Below are 22,034 nucleotides of genomic sequence, written 5' to 3' on the forward strand. Positions count from 1 at the left end.
CCACAGTCTGTGGTACCCTCAGGTGGTCAGGGAGGGCGTTCCACAGACTGGGAGCGGCGGAGCAGAAAGCCTGGTCTCCCATTGTTCGGAGCTTTGATCTGTGAAACATCATCTATCCACAAAACGGCGCATCCGGTGCGCCTTTTCTCTGAAAATAGACCTGACTCGACCCGCTCATCGGCACTGGGCCTTATAATCCGGTGCGCCCTATGGTCCGGAAAATACGGTAATCAAAAACAACTTTCCTATGCAAATTGCCTAACAAGCCTATTATTATGTTTATATTCATATATTGTTCACTGTTCACTGGGCAGCCATGATTGAACGTGGCCCTCACTAAAAAACGAGATGACTCCCCTGATTTAAGGCTCCAATTACTTCACATCAAATATTCCATTTTGGAAAATGTTTTGGGGGAAAATATGGCATATTTTTAGTTTTTGCCATTAAAAAAACTGGGAAAAAGGGCATAAAACATTCAAACAAAAATCATTAATGGCAACAAATTAGAGATGTCCGATAATATCGGGCTGCCGATATTATCGGCCGATAATGCTTTAAAAATGTAATATCTGAAATTATCGGTATCGGTTTCAAAAAGTAAAATGTATGACTTTTTAAAACGCCGCTGTGTACACGGACGTAGGGAGAAGTACAGAGCGCCAATAAACCTTAAAGGCACTGCCTTGGCGTGCCGGCCCAATCACATATTATCTACGGCTTTTCACACACTCAAGTGAATGCAAGGCATACTTGGTCAACAGCCATACAGGTCACACTGAGGGTGACCGTATAAACAACTTTAACACTGTTACAAATATGCGCCACACTGTGACCCCCACACCAAACAAGAATGACAAACACATTTCGAGAGAACATCCACACCGTAACACAACATAAACACAACAGAACAAATACCCAGAACCCCTTGCAGCACTAACTCTTCCGGGACGCTACAATATACACCCCTCGCAGTTTTTGGTTGAAATGAAGGATTCCCTTTCAATCAAACTAAGCTTGAAAATGATGAAATATGAATACAATTGGAATAAAACTGACAATGAAGAGGGTGTAGGTAAAACATGGTGAGATGCGGAACTTCATGGACAGTGGGAATTTAGTGTTGCCACTCACAGTAAAGTTTGAAAAATGTTTAGTATTACTCTAAAAAAATAACTAAGGTGGTGTGATGGCCACAGGTTGACCCCGGAACGGATTCATTGTACGTGATGTTATTCACAATAGGAAAAAAAGTGTTTTAATATTCAGTTGGACCAATCACAGTTTAGAGGCGTGGCTGGGGTCTGGGTCCAAATAAGGAAGCATGCAAGAAGAAGTGAAATTAAGCTTTTTTTCATAAATTTACAATTGTTTTGATTTTTTTGTGTTTTACTAAGAAATTATGGAAAAATGTAAAAAAAAAAATGTCAAATTTGTAGTATTTTTTCATTGTAAAAATTAGAGATGTCCGATAATGGCTTTTTTGTCGATATCTGATATTCCGATATTGTCCAACTCTTAATTACCGATTCCAATATCAACCAATACCGATATATACAGTTGTGGAATGAACACATTATTGTGCCTAATTTTGTTGTGATGCCCCGCTGGATGCATTTAACAATGTAACAAGATTTTCCAAAAAAAATCAACTCAAGTTATGGGAAAAAATGCCAACATGGCACTGCCATATTTATTATTGAAGTCATAAAGTGCATTATTTGTTTTAACATGCCTCAAAACATCAGCTCGGAATTTGGGAAATGCTCTCCCTGAGAGTGCATGAGGAGGTTGAGGTGGGCGGGGTTGGGGGGGCGGGTAGGGGGTAGGGGGGGGTGTATATTGTAGTGTCCCGGAAGAGTTAGTGCTGCAAGGGGTTCTGGGTATTAGTTCTGTTGTGTTTATGTTGTGTTACGGTGCGGATGTTCTCCCCAAATGTGTTTGTCATACTTGTTTGGTGTGGGTTCACAGTGTGGCGCATATTTGTAACAGTGTTAAACTTGTTTATACGGCCACCCTCAGTGTGACCTGTATGGTTGTTGACCAAGTATGCATGCATTCACTTGTCTGTGTGAAAAGCCGTAGATATTATGTGACTGGGCCGGCACACAAAGGCAGTGCCTTTAAGGTTTATTATCGGACATCTCTACTTGTAAGTTTAAAAAAATATACAGTATGTGACTTGTTTTTAACACTTTAATGACTGAGACACTTTTGATTTTAAACATTCACCAAAATTCAGGGGAACTCTAATGTTTGGAAAATGAAAAATATCCAAATGGTCTCCGCATGCTTTTTATTTTTCAATGTGCGGCCCCTCAGTGGAAAAAGTTTGGACACCCCTGGCTTGGAAGTAACGGCGGACGAGGCCCGATACAACTTGCGGTCACCTGGTGGTTTCACACGGCGTCCTCGCAACAACAAACTTTGTGTACTTTCTCACGTTTGCAGGAAGCGGAGGAAGAGTTGGCGGAAGCTGCGGAATACCAAGAAGCCAAAGACATGTTGGACTCGGTCAAGTTGGAAACCTAAATTCTGCTGTCACTTGCGTCAAACGGTCATTCCTTATTACATGCATAATTATTATGAACATGATGTTTGTTTGATTTCCAAACCTCTCCACTAATGATGCAACTTTCTTACCATAAAACAGAGTTTTAGTCATTATTGTTTTGTCACACAAATACACTGACACACTCCTGTCTAATCTGAAATACGGATTAAAAATACAATTTGCTTGTTGCTAGGCAGAATTCATGTGGGAACCCACCGTTTGTAATTGAAAAAGACAAGGAGAGTGCTTCCTATTCAAGCCTTTTTTCTCAGCACAGCGCCACCTGCTGGATGAGGTTAGTGTTTGTCCCACACACACACACAAAATGATCCCATTGTACTTTTTTTAATTTTTTGTATTGCTGTCTCTGTCAATTCAAATGATTGTATGTTGTCACATTTGCTCCAAAAAAACCCAAAATGGAAGAATGTCTCTTCTTTTTTTTTCTTCTTCCTTTCTGAACACTCTAGAAATAAATGAACTCAATTGGCGTCCAAATGAAGGTTACGTTTAACTTGATCCTTCTTTTACACATTTGGGTAATTATTAGTGGCATTAGCGTCCTAATGAGGCACGCCGCCGCCGCATGATGGGACAGTTGCCGCCGCGTGACATCCGCCCGGCGTCGTCTCGTTAAGGAAAATGTCGTTTGGATGCTGATTATTATATTTGGAGGTGTGATTGTGTTTTTGTAGCCCAGCCCATGGCCTGGTGGCTTCTGCTAATTGGAGCATGAGATGCAACGTCAGGGTTCATGAGATGAGGGAAGAACAGGTGACGTCAAATATGCGTTAGGAGGATTTCCTGGATGACCCATAAACCAGATTAATTGCAGTTTGTGAAAATACTACAATGTACGCTAGTGTATAATATCAGTAGGATCAAGTCTCTTTTTGTCATTTACTTATGAAATCCAATTAAAAAAAGAGCAGTTTGATTGCATTTCTAAACATTGACTTACACCCTCCAACCCAGTAAATGTAACTATATCCCTTATCCAACATCACCCTCATCTTTATCATACTCCAGCATCATCTTTGTCATGGTCCAGTATCATCTTTATCATGTTCCAGTATCATATTTATCATGGTCCAGTATCATATTTATCATGGTCCAGTATCATCTTTATCATGTTCTGGTGTCATATTTATCATGGTTAGGGATGATGTTTGATAAGGAATTATCGAGTTCGAGCCTATTATCGAATCCTCTTATCGAACCGATTCCTTAGCGATTCTCTTATCGAGTCCAGATAGGTTGTTGTATATGGAAAAAAACACACAATATTTGGTTTAACAAAAGCTCACTTTTATTATATAATAAAAAAATCAAATCTAATAATTAAATAAATATTGACTGTTACCCACCTAAAAAAATAAAATTAAAAAAATAAATATTGACTGTTGTTACCCAAAGTATATTAAGTGGGATTTTTCAGAGAAACAAATATATACAGTAACACAAAAACAACCTGTCTCTGTGATCACTATAGGTGTATAAATAATAATATAGTGTTAAATAAAATCCGTCCCTTGGGCACAAAACTGGAAATAATACAGCTCTCCAAAAAGTGCACTTCTGCTGCTATTTGACATAACTGTTTGTTATGATGCTTTGACATTTTTGCACTTTATTCTTTATTGAAAGAAAATTCTATGAAGAGAAAAGTTCTTTGCAAATGTGGTTACAATGCTAAAAAATGAAAAGTTAAAGCTAAAAAAAGAAATACACTTTATTGAGTTAACATTATTTCTTTATAGGGGGAAACATGTTATGAGCTAGAGCAGGGGTCACCAAGGCGGTGCCCGTGGGCACCAGGTAGCCCGTAAGGAGCAGGGGCCGTACTTATCAAGCTTCTTAGAGTGCCATTTCACACTTAAGTCCTGAGAATTTGCGAAATTTAGTCCTACTCTCAAACTTAAGAATAAAAGCTTTTTATCAACGTTCTTAAGTCTAAGAATCACTCCTACTCTCCACGATATTTAAGAGACCTTCAGAGGTGTCTTAAGTGGTTAGGAGTTGCCAGCAGGGGATGGCACTGAGGCGAGAGAGACGTGCGCGAACGTTCAGGGAACGGAACAATGTTTTGGGTTTTTTTTGATGACGAGCAGCTGATCAAACGGTATCGTTTAGACAGAGCGGATATTATTTTTGTCACAGATTTAATACTTTTCGATTCCTTGTTGATTTCTGCATGTGTCTGCAGTGGGCTAGTATATATATAGAGCCACCCACACCAGTTTCAAATTAGTTGCCTAATTAATGAATTGGAAAGAAAATGTTATGACAGTAGCGTATGTGTGTGGCCGTGAGGTGAGTGAAGTCAGTGAGTGTGTGGGCGATAGAAGAGAGGGAGCGGTAGCGTGAGTGCCAGCGGGGACTAGTTTGTTTTGTATTATTTTGTAGTTTATTGTCAAAATATACACTCCCATTGTCCACTTAAATATTTCCAAGATATTTCTTTATTCTTAGACAACGGATTCCCTTCCGTGATTGGTCATTTCTATGGACACAGAAATGACGTCACCTAAAATTCCGTTTACGGCACATAGTAATGTCGTAATTCAGCTCTGAGTGTGACACTTAAGATTCAGTCCTACACTTCGCTGAAAGTGTGAGTAAGACGCTTGATAACTAACTTTTAAGTGCAGCTTTCAGCGAATAATTTATTTACTCTTAAGTCAACTCTTAGCAGACTTCTTAGGAGTAATTCTAAGAAGCTTGATAAGTACGGCCCCAGATGAGTAGCCCGCTGGCCTGTTCTAAAAATAGCTCAAATAGCAGCACTTACCAGTGAGCTGCCTCTATTTTTTCAATTGTATTTATTTACTAGCAAGCTGGTCTCGCTTTTCCGACATTTTTAATTCTAAGAGAGACACAACTCAAATAAAATTTGAAAATCCAAGAAAATATTTTAAAGACTTGGTCTTATTTTGTTTAAATAAATTCATAAATTGTTTTACTTTCAGAAAGACAATTTTAGAGGAAAAATACAACCTTAAAAATGATTTTAGGATTTTTAAACACGTATACCTTTTTACCTTTTAAATTCCTTCCTCTTCTTTCCTGACAATTTAAATCAATGTTCAAGTAAATTTATTTTTTTTGTTGCAGAGAATAATAAATACATTTTAATTTAATTCTTAATTGTAGCTTCTGTTTTTTCGACAAAGAATATTTGTGAAATATTTCTTCAAACTTATTATGATTAAAATTCAAAAAAATTATTCTGGCAAATCTAGAAAATCTGTAAAATCAAATTTAAATCTTATTTCAAAGTCTTTTGAATTTCTTTTAAAAATTTTGTTCTGGAAAATCTAGAAGAAATAATGATTTGTCTTTGTTAGAAATATAGCTTGGTCCAATTTGTTATACATTCTAACAAAGTGCAGATTGGATTTTAACCTATTTAAAACATGTCATCAAAATTCTAAAATTAATCTTAATCAGGAAAAATTACTAATGATGTTCCATAAATTCTTTTTTAAATTTTTTCAAAAAGATTCGAATTAGCTAGTTTTTCTCTTCTTTTTCTCGGTTGAATTTTGAATTTTAAAGAGTCGAAATTGAAGATAAACTATGTTTCAAAATTTAATTGTCATTTTTTTTCGTGTTTTCTCCTCTTTTAAACCGTTCAATTAAGTGTAAATATCATTAATTATTAATAACATAGAGTAAAGGTAAATTGAGCAAATTGGCTATTTCTGGCAATTTATTTAAGTGTGTATCAAACTGGTAGCCCTTCGCATTAATCAGTACCCAAGAAGTAGCTCTTGGTTTCAAAAAGGTTGGTGACCCCTGAGCTAGAGAATATAACAACTACACTACCCAGCATGCAACGGGAGTTACGAGCATGCGCGGTAGCCCCAAAAAGTGTTGCCGTTTGCCACGCTGTGAAAGTAAACGTCAAGAACTCAGCCAACACGCCTCGTCTGCATTATTTATAACTAGACAGACAACACATCTACAGTGTGATTTTGTTTTGTTTACAAGGAAAGGAAAAACAAAAGTTAAAAAAGGGAGATATATGTTGTATATATATGTATGTGCTGCGGTTGTTTTAAGAACGTTGCGACAGCTGCCGTAAAGGAGGTGCGTTGCTAGCCTGGTTGCTATGTTTCCGGTTGGTCGTAAAAGTGTTCGTCATGTGTTTTACCCTGCTAAAATCTCTCAGTAAAGTTATTCGATGGATTATAGCTTTTGTTTTGAACTTTATTACACCTTGGAGCGCTTTTTCCCGTCCATTGTTTTCCTGCTTTCGCTATCTGCGCCTAATGACTGAGCTAGGTGACGCCATTTCTTGTGATGTCACGCGGAGCATTTCTGGTCGGGACGGGATTCGAATAAAGAATCAACCCTTTTCCTTTACTATAGTGGTCTCGATAACGGGTACCGGTTCTCAAAAAGGGATTCGAGTCCGAGGACTCAGTTCTTTTCTTATCAAACAACCGGGAAAACCGGTTTCGAGTATCATCCCTAATCATGGTCCAGTATCATCTTTATCATGGTTCAGTATCATCTTTATCATGGTCCAGTATCATCTTTATCATGGTCCGTAGTCTAGCATCATATTTATCATGGTCCAGCATCATCTTTATCAGGGTCCAGTATGATCTTTATCATTGTCCGTAGTCCAGCATCATCTTTATCATTGTCAATTGTCATCTTTATCATGGTCCATTATCATCTTTATCATGGTCCAGTATCATCTTTATCATGGTCCGCAGTACAGCATCATCTTTATCATGGTCCAGTATGATCTTTATTATCGTCTGTAGTCCAGCATCATCTTTATCATACTCCAGCATCATCTTTATCATTGTCCTTTATCATCTTTATCATGGTCCAGCCTCATCTTTATCATTTTCCATTATCATCTTTATCATGGTCCAGTATCATCTTTATCATCGTCCGTAGTCCAGCATCATCTTTATCATTGTCCATTATCATCTTTATCATGGTCCAGTATCATCTTTATCATCATCCGTAGTCCAGCATCATCTTTATCATTGTCCATTATCATCTTAATCGTGGTCCAGCATCATCTTTATCATTGTCCATTATCATCTTTATCATGGTCCAGTATGATCTTTATCATCGTCCGTAGTCCAGCATCATCTTTATCATACTCCAGCATCATCTTTATCATTGTCCACTATCATCTTTATCATGGTCCAGCATCATCTTTATCATTGTCCATTCTCATCTTTATCATGGTCCAGTATCATCTTTATCATCGTCCGTAGTCCAGCATCATCTTTATCATGGTCCAGCATCATCTTTATCATTGTCCATTATCATCTTTATCATGGTCCAGTATAATCTTTATCATACTCCAGCATCATCTTTATCATTTTCCATTATCATCTTTATCATGGTCCAGTATCATCTTTATCATGGTCCAGTATCATCTTTATCATGGTCCAGTATCATATTTATCATGGTCCAGTATCACCTTTATCATGGTTCATTATCATCTTTATCATGGTCCAATATCATCTTTATCATCGTCCGTAGTCCAGCATCATCTTTATCATGGTGCAGCATCATCTTTGTCATAGTCCGTAGTCCAGTATCATCATTATCATTGATAGATTGATTGAGAAGTGTATTGACATGTTAAAGAATGTAATCCATGTAATGCTTTAAAAAGGCAAGTGGATGGCACAAAAAGCCAAAAGGCTTGTTTTGTTTCCATTGTAGTCCATTAAATATTCATCACATTTGATACATTAAATAAATAAAAGATATATAACATGTATATAAAAAAATGTTTAATTACAAATGATGTACATAAACACAGTATACATGTCGGGTGATTTGAAAAACAATATATACCTTCTTTTTTTTTCCCCAGCACAAACAAATAGGACACATTTGGGGAGATTTTGACGTGCTTGGGGGGCTGCTTGTGAATATTAAAACTGTAATAGTTAGACCACTGTTTTTCAACCACCGTGCCGCGGCACACAATCAATCAATCAATGTTTATTTATATAGCCCTAAATCACAAGTGTCTCAAAGGGCTGTACAAGCCACAACGACATCCTCGTTACAGAGCCCACAAACGGGCAAGGAAAACTCACCCCACACTAGTGTGCCGTGAGATACAGTCTGGGGTGCCGTGGGAGATTATCTAATTTCACCTATTTGGGTTAAAAATATTTTTTGCAAACCAGTAATTATAGTCTGCAAATGATGTGTTGTTGTTGAGTGTTGGTGCTGTCTAGAGCTAGAGTGTAATACTCTTCCATATCAGTAGGTGGCAGTCGGTAGCTAATTGCTTTGTAGATGTCGGGAACAGCGGGAGGCAGTGTGCAGGTAAAAAGGTGTCTAATGCTTAAACCAGAAATAAACAAAAGGTGAGTGCCCTTAAGAAAAGGCATTGAAGCTTAGGGAAGGCTATGCAGAACGAAACTAAAACTGAACTGGCTACAAAGTAAACAAAAACAGAATGCTGGACGACAGCAAAGACTTACTGTGGAGCAAAGACAATGTACATCCGAACATGACATGACAATCAACAATGTCCCCGCGAAGAAGGATAAAAACAACTGAAATATTCTTCATTGCTAAAACAAAGTAGATGCGGGAAATATCGCTCAAAGGAAGACATGAAACTGCTACAGGAAAATACCCAAAAAAGAGAAAAAGCCACCAAAATAGGAGCGCAAGACAAGAAGTAAAACACTACACACAGGAAAACAGCAAAAAAAGTCCAAATAAGTCAGGGTGTGATGTGACAGGTGGTGACAGTACACCTACTTTGAGACAAGAGCTATAGTGATGCATGCTTGGTTATGCTTTAAAGTCATATCCAACAATTGCGACGACGCCTTTTTACTGTCAACTGACTTTTGTTTTTGAATAATTTCAGCTGGTGGTGTGCCTCCGCATTGTTTCAACGCAAAAAATGTGCCTTGGCTCAAAAAAGGTTGAAAAACACTGAGTTAGACAACTAAATATTTTGCAGCACAAACGAACCAGACAAAAATATTTTCCATCCATCCATCCATTTTTCTACCGCTTGTCCCTTTCGGGGTTGCGTTTTTTGTTGGACAAAATGAAGAAGATAAAATAAGTTGTATTTATTTTTTTACCAGCACAAATGAAAGGGACACATTTGGGGAGATTTTGACATGTTTTGGGGTAGGGGGCTTCTTATGGATAATAAAACTTTAATAACATCCATCCATCTATTTTCTACCGTTTGTCCCTTTCGGGGTCGCGGGGGGTGCCGGAGCCTATCTCAGCTGCATTCGGGCAGAAGGCGGGGTACACCCTGGACAAGTCGCCACCTCATCACAGAACTTTAATAACATAAAAACTATAATAGTTAAACAAAAGACAACATCTCCCCAAACGTTTGTGCTGCAAAACACTTACTATTAGTTTTTATGTTATCATTTTATGATTCATACCAGCCCCATAATACGATAATAACATAAAGACTATAATAGTTGGATGAACACTTTTTTTTTTTTTCCCCAGATCAATTTTTTAACCAGCACAAACACACAAATGTGACAAATTTGGAGAGATTTTGACATGCTTGGGGGTTGCTTGTGAATAATAAAACGTTACTATAAAACTATAATAGATGGACAAAAATATTTTAAAGCATAAACGAACCAACTCCTTTTTATTATATCAAATTAGGAAAAAAACAAATATTTTCATTTTATATATATATATATATATTAAAAAGTTATAAATATATATATATATATATATGTTTATATATATAAATATTTATATATATATATATATATATATATATATATATTAAAAAATATATAAATATATATATATACATAAATATATATATATATATAAAAAAAGTTATAAATATATATATATATTTTTTAAAATATATATATATATATATGTATATATATATATATGTATGTATATATATATATATATATATATATATATGTATGTATGTATATATATATATATATATATATTTAAAATATATATATATATATATTTAAAATATATATATATATATATTTAAAATATATATATATATTTAAAAAATATATATATATATGAAAAATATATATTTTTTAAATATATATATATATATATATATGTGTTTATATATATTTTTTTTATTTTTACCAGCACAAACGAATTGGACACATTTGGGCCAAAAAATATTTTGCAGCACAAATGAACCAGCTCATGTGCAAGGTTTTATTGGACAAAATTAGGGGAGGGGAAACAAACTTTTTTATTTGTATTTTATTAAAAAATAATAATAAGCGGTAGAAAATGGATGGATGGATGGAATAATTACCAGCACAAACGAATGGGACAAATTTGGGGAGATTTTGACATGTTTGGGGGACTGCTTGTGAATAATAACAAAAGCGTAAAGGTTTGGGACAAGTTTTTGAAGATGTTGATAGTAATAAAACATTACTAAGACAAGAATCATAATAGACTAAATGTTGGAAACAAGCAAGTTTGGAGAGGGGTGGGGACCAACTACATTCACACATTGACGCATTTCAGTAGTTTGTGTATTTATGCGTGTGTTTATACTATGAATATATTATGTACTGTATCTAGTATACGATGAATATAATAAGTACTATATCTAGTATACTATAAATATATTATGTGGTGTATCTAGTATACTATGAATACAATATGTACTGTATCTAGTATACTATGAATATAATATGTTGTGTATCTAGTATACATGAATATAAGATGTTGTGTATCTAGTATACTATGAATATAATATGTACTGTATCTAATATACTGTGAATATATTATGTAGTGTATGTAGTATAATATGTACTGTATCTAGTATACTATGAATATAATATTTACTGTATCTATACTATGTATACTATGACTCCAAAATGTACTGTATCTAGTATGCTATTAATACAATATGTACTGTATTTAGTATACTGTGAATATAATATGTACTGTATCTAGTATACTATGAATATAACATGTACTGTATCTAGTCTACTATGAACATAATGTACTGTATTTAGTATACTATGACTCCAATATGTACTGTATCTAATACACTATGAATATAATATGTACTGTATCTAATATACTATGAATATAATATGTACTGTATATAGTGTACTGTGAATATATTATGTACTGTATCTAGTATATGTACTGTATCTAGTATACTATGAATATATTATGTACTGTATCAAGTATAGTATGTAGTGTATCTAGTATACTATGAATATATTATGTAGTGTATCTAGTATTATGAATATATGTTGTGTATCTAGTATACTTTGAATATAATATGTACTGTATCTAGTATACTATGAATATATTATGTAGTGTATCTAGTATACTATGAATATATTTACTGTATCTAGTATACTATGACTCCAATATGTACTGTATCTAGTGTACTATGAATATATTATGTACTGTATCTAGTATAGTATGTAGTGTATCTAGTATACTATGAATATATTATGTAGTGTATCTAGTATACTATGAATATATGTTGTGTATCTAGTATACTTTGAATATAATAAGTACTATATCTAGTATACTATAAATATATTATGTGGTGTATCTAGTATACTATGAATACAATATGTAGTGTATCTAGTATACTATGAATATAATATGTAGTGTATCTAGTATACTATGAATATATGTTGTGTATCTAGTATACTTTGAATATAATATGTACTGTATCTAGTATACTATGAATATATTATGTAGTGTATCTAGTATACTATGAATATATTTACTGTATCTAGTATACTATGACTCCAATATGTACTGTATCTAGTATGCTATTAATACAATATGTACTGTATTTTGTATACTGTGAATATAACATGTACTGTATCTAGTATACTATGAACATAATGTACTGTATTTAGTATACTATGACTCCAATATGTACTGTATCTAGTATACTATGAGTATAATATGTACTGTATTTAATACACTATGAATATAATATGTACTGTATTTAATATACTATGAGTATATGTACTGTATCTAATATACTATGAGTATAATATGTACTGTATCTAATATCAGAATCAGCTTTATTGTCATTACGCAGGGTAACGAGATTGAGGCCATTCCATACAGTGCGATAAAACAAGTGTACACTCTATACAGAGGGTGAAATGAATATGTACATGAATATCTACATGAAACAGGGTGGTTGGTGGAATGGTTTATTGCACCGAAGAGAAGGCAGTTATGAGGGTCAATGGGGAAGTCTGTTCAGGGTGGTTATGGCCCTGGGGAAGAAGCTGTTTTTTAGCCTGTTCGTCTTGGTTTTAATGCACCTGTAGCGCTTCCCAGAGGGCAGGAGGTGGAACAGGTCAGAGCCAGGGTGGGTGCGGTCCTTGATGATGGCACTGGCTCTGTTGAGGCAGCGGGAGGTGTAGCTGTCCATCAGAGAGGGGAGAGGGCGGCCGATGATCTTTTGAGCCGTCTTGACCACTCTGTGCAGCCTCTCCCTGTCTGCTGCAGTGCAGCTGCCGTACCATACTGTAATACAGTAGGTCAGCAGGCTCTCGATGGACGAGCGGTAGAAGGTCAGCAGCAGGTCAGGCTTCAGGTTGTACTTCCCGAGGACTCTCAGGAAGTGTAGCCGCTGCTGATATACTATGAATATAATAAGTACTGTATGTAATATGCTATGAATATAATATGTAGTGTATCTAATATACTGTGAATATAATATGTAGTGTATCTAATATACTGTGAATATAATATTTAGTAATCCACGCAGCGAGTCATCGGTTGTGCGCACGCAGCCAAGTTTCCCCACACGTCAGCTGACTCTCATCGGGTGTAATTTGGTGGAGAAATCCAAGTGAATTAGAGGAATGAGGAGGAATGGACTGACTGACTTAGAATTAGAGGAATGGACTGTGGATTTAGCCGCGGACGGGACCGGGGGTGGTGGGTCCGCCGTGGTGGGGGCGGGGTGTGGGGGGTAAGGTGTTCTCCATCTGTGATTGGTCGACGTGCGCGGGCTCCATGTGCGGCTTTAGGCGCCTCCCCGTCCGCGCAGAGTCCATTATAATGCACGCTGGCCGCCTTTTAAGCACAAACCGAATTTGCTCTCATTTAGGCCCATCTAGATCCCTAAATAGGTTAAAGAAGCCAGAGAGGTGTGTGCGTGTGTGTGTGTGTGCGTGTTTTCACCACGCCTCTCATTGTTCCTGGAAGTGCACCATAGTTGTATTTATTGTGTCAAATATCAGCGGTGAGCGATGCTCTCCCACGCCGACCTCCTGGATGCTCGCCTCGGTGAGTTGTCCTCGCCCGGCTCGGCTCTTCAACTCTGCTGTAAGCATGAAAACACTTTTTTTTAATTTTATTGGAAAAGCAATTATTATCATATTAATGCCTAATTCGATTGATTTAACAGCGGTAGGATTGAATTAAAAAAAAATGTCATTAAATGCGCACAGGGATGAAGGACGCTGCGGAGCTCCTGGGCCACAGGGAGGCTTTAAAGTGCCGGCTGGGTGCAGGCGGACCGGACCCGGGTCACACCGGGGAGCTGGGCCCGGGCCACGACAGCGCGGAGGGGGCCACGCTGCTCCCGGGTGAGGACATCAGCTCCGGCGGCGGAGGTGGAGGCTCCAACCCGGGGCAGGGGACCGGCAGTAAGGAACAGGAGAAGCAGCAGAATGGAGGTGGCGGCGGCGGCAACCATCAGTCCGGTGCGGGAGGCCAGCAGGCCCAGAAGCAGAAGCGGCACCGGACTCGCTTCACGCCGGCTCAGCTCAACGAACTGGAGCGGAGCTTCGCCAAGACCCATTACCCGGACATCTTCATGCGGGAGGAGCTGGCGCTGAGGGTCGGACTGACGGAGTCCAGAGTGCAGGTGGGCGCCTCCGACCTCCACGCAATTTCACACTCTGTTCATATAAAAATAATTTAAAAAAAAAAAAAAACACGCGCGCTTAGTTGTATTTTATCAATTTATGTATTTTTCAATGATAATATCGAATTTTATTAGGGCGTATTTACAATTGTATTTAAGTCATGAATGACGAAAGTGCGAAAATGAATGGTGTGTTAAGAGCGATTTGTGTAAAAAAAAGATCAATAAAAACTTTTTTTTTTTTTTTTTGGGAGGAAATGACCGACAATGTTTAGTACATTTTATCATAGTGTAAAAAAAATCAATAAATTAGTAAATAGTGTACAATAGACTGAGAAAATAAGCACTTTTGTACAAATAATGATGATAAATAAAAAATAATAAATTTGTCTATAGCCAGCTAAATATCATGCATCATTTTTTAACTATATGACCTGAAAACGAACAAAAATGTTTAACATATTTTTATCGTGGTGTATTTTTTCTTTTTAATAAATAGTGTATAAAAGACTGAGAAAACAAACACTTTTGTACAAGTAATGATGATAAATACAAATAATCTAATTCGAATTTGTCTATAGCTAGCTAAATATAATGCAAAAAAACCATAAATATTTTTTTTTAACTATATGAGCTGAAAATGACCAAAAATTTTGATATATTTTTATCGTAGTGTAAAAAAAAAAGTGGATAAATAGTGTACAAAAGACTGAGAAAACAAGCACTTTCGTACAAATGATGATTAATAAAAATCACCTAATTCGGATTTGTCTATAGCCAGCTAAATATCATGCAAAAAATACATAAACATTTTTTTTAACTATATGACCTGAAAATGACCAACAATGTTTAATATATTTTTATTGTAGTGTAAAAAATGTTTTAAATAGTGTACAAAAGACTGAGAAAACAAGCACTTTTGTACAAATAATGATCAATAAAAAATTATCTAATTCGAATGTGTCTATAGCCAGCTAAATATCATGCAAAAAAATACATAAACATTTTTTTAACTATATGACCTGAAAATGACCTAAAATTTTAAATATATTTTTATCTTAGTGTACTTTTTTTTTTGAATAAATACTGTACAAAAGATTGAGAAAACAAGCACGTTTGTACAAATGATGATGAATGAAAAAATAATCTCATTCGAATTTGTTAAACCAGCTAAATATCATGCAAAAAATACATTAAAAAAATTTAACTATATGACCTGAAAATTACCAACATTTTTTAATATATTTTTATCGTAGTGTAAAAAAAAAAGTGGATAAATAGTGTACAAAAGACTGAGAAAACAAGCACGTTTGTACAAATAATGATGATAAATAAAAATAATCTAATTCGAATTTGTCTATAGCCAGCTAAACATGCAAAAAATACATTAAAAAATTTAATTATATGACCTGAAAATGACCATAAATGTTTTAATATATTTTAATCATAGTGTAAAAAAAAATAATAGTGTACAAAAGACTGAGAAAACAGGCACTTTTGTACCAATAATGATGATAAATAAAAAATAATCTAATTCGAATGTGTCTATAGCCAGCTAAATACCATGCAAAAAATACATAAAAAAAATGTAACTATATGAACCAAATTGTTTTATATAGTTTAATCATAGTGTAAAAAAATGTTAATAGTGTACAAAAGACTGAGAAAACAAGCATTTTTGTACAAATAATGATTATTTAAAAAAAAATCGAATTTGTATTTGTCAAGCCAGCTAAATATCATGCAAAAAGATACATTAAAAAAATGTGACTATATGACCTGAAAATGACCAAAATTTGTTAATATATTTTTATCATAATTTTAAAAAATGTGAATGAATAGTGTACAAAAGATTGAGAAAACAAGCACTTTTGTACAAAAAAATATGAATAAAAATAATTCGTATTTATTAAGCCAGCTAAATATCATGCAAAAATACATTAAAAAAAGGAACTATAGTAAATGTCAATATAGATACTGTTAACTATATGATGCAAACGTATGGATAAACAATGTCAAATAAAGATGTGTAAACCCAAATAAATATAAATCACGTGCTTCTCCTGTGTGAAATTAAACTCCAATAATAACCATTATCATTATAATAACATTATCGTTATAGTGATCATCATTATTATCATTGTTATTATGATAGCGTGGCCACTTATTTGCATACAATTAGTGAAATGACGCACATCACTTTTTTCCATTTGATATTACTTTCTGAAGCAATAGAGATGAGTACGTCACATATATTACGTGTCGACAAAGGAGAGAAAAAAGATATCGTTCTTTATTATTATGGAGTATCACCTTTCCACACAAACGTGCACATTAATCATGTGACACACACACACACACACACACACGCATGCAGCAAGTCAGGAAATAACATCATTAACATTGTCAGCAGTGTTTTTCCCATGACCATAAATAATCTCACCTCCCTTATTATTCCATACAAATTAGTTTGTGAAAGAAAAATAAGCCTATGTTTTTATTTGGGGGCAAACCACAGTTTTTATTTAAATAGTACAAAAAAATACACCTATATGTGCACTCATGATCGGTCTACTGATTTAGTGAGAATTTTCAAAGTGGATATTACAATTTGAAGCTCTTCTAGGTGCCGTTTGGTTTGAGAACATTTAAGTGTGGACATAAAGATCTTCCTTCACTCTCCTCGTCGTCATGATTTATTGTTATGTTTCTTCCATCACCATCGCCATCATCGTACAGGCTCCAACCTTATTTTTATGTCCACACCGCTCAAGATCAGATAAACACCTTTTAATGACACATTTTGGCAAAAACACACAAAAATAATACTGAGAATATACACACACATTTTTATATATATATATATATATATATATATATATATATATATATATATATATATATATATATATATATATATATATATATATATATATATATACACACACATACATTATACATATGTGTGTATGTATATGTGTGTGTGTGTGTATATATATATATATATGTGTGTGTATATGTAAGTATAAGTATATATACATATATATATATATGAATGTATACATGTATATATTTCAATGTTTATTTGTATATATGTATGTATATATGTGAATGTGTATGTATATGAATGTATGTGCATATGTATAAAGGGACAAGCGGTACAAAATGGATGTGTGTGCGTGTATATATATATGTGTGTATTTATATATCACACATATATACATACATACACAAATGTGTGTATATATATATATACATAAATACACACACACACACACATATATATATATATACATACACATACATACAAAACGTGTGTGTATATATTTCTGTATGTATATATGTGTGTGTATTTATACATGTGTGTGTGTATATATATATATATATATATGTGTGTGTGTTTATATATATAGATGTGTGTATGTATATATATGTATGTATAAGTGTATATATGTATGTGTACATATATATATATATATATATATATATATATATATATATATATATATATATATATATATATATATATATAGCTAATCTCAGTATACTAATATGTACTAATTCATCATCACGTCATCTTTTTTCATGTTTTCATTTTTCTTCCTTACACATTAGTTATTTAAAAACCTGTTTGTATTCTCAGTTAATCGTTAATATTTATTGTTTACATTGAACAAAGAGCAAATTCCTTGTGTGTTAAACATACAATAAAGCTGATTCTGAAACATAAATATTCTACTATAGTCTTTTTGTCAAGTGTGGCGTCAAACAAAACCAATAATTATATATTACTTTTAATTGTTATTACAGACTTGATGTTTAATCATTAATTCCATGCAGGCATTTACACGGGCGCCTAACCAGCAAAGCTAACATTAGCTAACGACTTCCAACAAATAGTTTGCTTTTGAATTAATAGTCAATTAATCTCTGTTGTGTTTTTGTGAACCAATTCCGAAAAAAACGCTAATTAATGTAACGAAACAACTCTATTAACTCGATACAAACAATTAAGGCTAATGCTAAAGCTAAAATAGAGCGCAATGCATTCTGGGACTTGTATTGTTCATTGTTGACATTCTGTGGTTATGTTTGGCGGGATTTGTTTAAAATGGCGTCTAAAGTGTGGCTGCACGGCGTGTGTGTGGTGGGCGCAGGTGTGGTTTCAGAACCGCCGCGCCAAGTGGAAGAAGCGCAAGAAGACCAGCAACGTGTTCCGGGCCCCGGGGACCCTCCTGCCGACGCACCACCACGGCCTGCCGCAGTTCCCCTCCGCGGCGGCGGCGGCTGCGGCGGCCATGGGCGACAGCCTGTGCTCCTTCCACGCCAACGACGGCCGCTGGGCCACGGCGGGCATGGCCGGGGTGTCCCAGCTGCAGCTGCAGGCCCGCCAGCCCTCCATGGCGCAGTCCTTGTCCCACTGCAGCCTGGGCGGCGGCCCGCCTCCGCCGGCCTCCATGGGGCTGTCCAACATGTCGTCCAACGGCGCCGGGCTGCAGTCGCACCTGTACCAGCCCACCTTCCCCGGCATGGTGTCCGCCTCGCTGCCCGGCCCGACCAACGTCGGCGGCTCGCCGCAGCTGTGCACGTCCCCGGAGAGCGACGTGTGGCGGGGGAGCAGCATCGCCTCGCTGCGCCGCAAAGCCCTGGAGCACACAGTCTCCATGAGCTTCACCTAATGACGACATGATTATTTATTCCTCGCGGCGGAGTAATCGCAGACGTGACGAAGCACGACGCTCAACTTTATTTCCCCGACATCTATTTATCGGTCTAGTTCCGTTCCTTGGTCTGCGCGCGCAGCTCTGACGCCATTGTGGCGGGAGTCCTCTCCGAGTGTCTTCAGCATGGAGAAAATACAAGACTGTAAAAATGCTGACTGCGCTCAATCACGGGGGAAACTCTTGAATAATTACAACAACAAAAAAAGAAGACGATTCTAATCTGTACAAAATATTTTGTGGTCACTTTTACGTGTTTATTATGAGCCATTTTTTTGTTTCATGTTTATGATTCAAGTAATAAAACAACAAAAATTATCTCATTTTAAATCCGTTCTCCAAATTTCTTACGGATTGCTCGGTTTTATTATTATTATATATATATATTTTTTTTAAACATTTTTTTATTATTATTATTTTTACTGGGGCGGTGGCAGTAACTTGAGGGTTCCTGGTTCGATCCCCGCTTCTGCCATCCTAGTCCCTGCCGTTGTGTCCTTGGGCAAGACACTTTACCCACACTAGTTTAAATGTAACTTATATATTGGGTTTCACTATGAGTCACTAGAGAAAAAGCGCCATATAAATATAATTCACTTCACTGTTGCAATAACGTTTATCCATCTTTAGATATTTAATTATATTAGTTTTGTGCACATTAAATTAAAAAAAATTCGATCGTGTATTGTTTAAAAAAACGAAGGCATTCATAGAGATGTGAAGTTATTCCATTTTGAACATTTAATTTAATCTTATTAGCGTTTATTCGTCTTTAAAATCTGCAGTTGTATTAATTTTATTCACAATGAAAATCGATATTGCGTAATTTTTGTTTTACTTTGAAGCAAACCATTTTTAAAAGAACACCAGACTCAAATAAATCCCAATGTTATATTTCACTAATATGAGTACTGGATGTATTCTTTTTTGTGTTGCATTTTTTTGTTAATCTTTAAAAATGAGGGGTTCTGCAGCATATAAATCTGCAATTATTTTTTATTTTATTCATAACAATTACTAGGCAGAAATATTTTTTCTAATTAGATTTTCTGCACCATTAAAGTTAAAGTACCAATGATTGTCACACACACACACACACACACACACTAGGTGTGGCGAAATTATTCTCTGCATTTGACCCATCACCCTTGATCACCCCCAGGGAGGTGAGGGGAGCAGTGAGCAGCAGCGGTGGCCGCGCCCGGGAATCATTTTTGGTGATTTAACCCCCAATTCCAACCCTTGATGCTGAGTGCCAAATCTGCGATTATATTAATTTTATTCATAGTAATTATTTTATTAGATTTTCTGCAGCATATATCTCTTACTGCAAAAAAGGAAAAAACCAAAACAATTAATACAGCCCTCAATGCATAATTTTTTAGATTTTATTTTATTTTTTAAAAGGGGCTTAAGTAAATACATCTTCAATTTCACTATTAAATCTACAATTATATTAATTTAATTCACAACAATATCTAAGAACAGACATTTGTTTAATAATTAGATATACTGTTATAAAAGACACTTAATGCACTTTTAGCTTTTGAGTAAAAAAAAATCTTAAATTTGATGTTATTTCACTAATATGAATATATGATTTATTATTTTGTGTTGCATCAGCACCTATAGCACATTGTTCGTCTTTAAAAATGCATTTATATTCATTTTATTCACAACAATAACTAATTGTACAAAAAAAAAAGGTCCCAATTCCTCATTTGCATACATGTAAATGTCAGCAAATTGTTTCTCTTTAAATTTGCAATTATGTCAAATGTATTCACAACAATAACTAAGAACGGATATCTTTTTTAAAAATTCGATTTTTTTTTTTGCAGCATATTTAAGACAAATAAGTCACTTGATGCAGTTTTTATTGCGTCATGCTTTTTTTTTGCTTTTGAGTGGGAAAAAAACAATATTGGAAAAAAAAAAGTCTTCAATTTGACGTTATTTCAATCATATGAAAACATGATTTATTATTATTCGTGTTGCATCACCGCCTAATTTGTTCAGTCATCTTTGAATATGCAATTATATGGAATTTATTCGCAATATTAATATTAATTATTAAGAAAAATAAAACGTCATCACTCCCTCATTTGCTTTAATGTAAGTTTCTAGTAAGTTTTATTCAAAACAATAACTAATTGCAGAAATAATAAGAAAAAAAACGTCACCCCTCCCTCATTTGCATGACATTTTCTAGATATTTTGAACAAAAGTGTTGAAAAAAGTACAATATTATAATAAAACTATTAATGTTGTGAAATATCAACATTAAATTTGATGAAACATTCTAGAAAAAACAGCAACTATTTGGTTTGCTTGACATGAAGTAATAAAATGCCAAACGTCATCATTAGTCTCATTGGCTGCTGGGAAGGCGGAACCTCCTCCTGATTGGCTCATTTGTCAGCGGCCTGACGAGGCGTGCAGCCAATCAGTGACCCCGCTGCTGCAGCTGCATCTTACCTCCCACAATGCCGTGCGGCGCCGCGTGTCGGCCCGCCATATTTCTAATGAAGTCCGTCAATAAACAATCTGAGAGTGAGTGTGAGAGTGAGAGTGAGAGTGAGAGTGACAGCACGCCTCAGCGCCTCCATCTTGCATTGTGAAGGCGCGCTCATTTGGGTCTGCGCGCGCACACACGCGGGATTACGTCACCAAAACAGCAACAATACAACCACGTTTTCTATTGAATATCACACAAAATATGAATCATATATTTATTCCACATTATGACGTCATTAAAGTCAATATTTCACTTCTTTTTCTATTTTTATACACTAAACCAGTTTAAAACCTCACTTGACACTTTGAGGTGTGATGGCCACAGTTTGACACTGGAACTGATCAACTTAAACGTGGACTATATTGGTGTTAT

The 22,034-nt window shown here is 35.3% G+C and overlaps 2 protein-coding genes across 3 annotated transcripts in view; both read left to right on the top strand.

Annotated features, from left to right (window-relative positions):
- Positions 1–3,056, top strand: part of tbca (tubulin cofactor a) — a 35,407-nt gene extending 32,351 nt beyond the window's left edge. The window contains exon 4 of the mRNA XM_062057426.1: positions 2,452–3,056. Within this exon, the coding sequence (XP_061913410.1) occupies positions 2,452–2,532 (81 nt within the window). The 3' untranslated portion in view covers positions 2,533–3,056. The remainder of the gene's footprint in view (positions 1–2,451) is intronic.
- Positions 3,057–13,548: 10,492 nt separating this feature from the next.
- otpa (orthopedia homeobox a) lies at positions 13,549–20,011 on the top strand. Of its 2 annotated transcripts, none has more exons than XM_062055238.1 (3): positions 13,549–13,879; positions 14,005–14,423; positions 18,581–20,011. In XM_062055238.1, the coding sequence occupies exons 1-3, from the start codon at positions 13,804–13,806 to the stop codon at positions 19,100–19,102; spliced, it is 1,017 nt and encodes a 338-aa protein (XP_061911222.1). In that variant the 5' UTR covers positions 13,549–13,803; the 3' UTR covers positions 19,103–20,011. The 2 variants fall into 2 exon arrangements, with proteins under 2 accessions (XP_061911222.1, XP_061911223.1); XM_062055239.1 differs by having other exon boundaries at positions 13,549–13,840.
- Positions 20,012–22,034: the final 2,023 nt, after the last annotated feature.

The sequence above is a fragment of the Entelurus aequoreus genome, linkage group LG08 (assembly GCF_033978785.1).
Source record: "Entelurus aequoreus isolate RoL-2023_Sb linkage group LG08, RoL_Eaeq_v1.1, whole genome shotgun sequence".
Taxonomy (NCBI): domain Eukaryota; kingdom Metazoa; phylum Chordata; class Actinopteri; order Syngnathiformes; family Syngnathidae; genus Entelurus; species Entelurus aequoreus.

Bases quoted from the DNA above. Each gene is read 5' to 3' on its own strand.
- otpa (XM_062055238.1), top strand. From the start codon at position 13,804: ATGCTCTCCCACGCCGACCTCCTGGATGCTCGCCTCGGTGAGTTGTCC. The intron at 13,880-14,004 runs GTAAGCATGAAA...AAATGCGCACAG, and splicing joins CTCGGCTCTTCAACTCTGCT to GGATGAAGGACGCTGCGGAG. The intron at 14,424-18,580 runs GTGGGCGCCTCC...TGGTGGGCGCAG, and splicing joins TGACGGAGTCCAGAGTGCAG to GTGTGGTTTCAGAACCGCCG.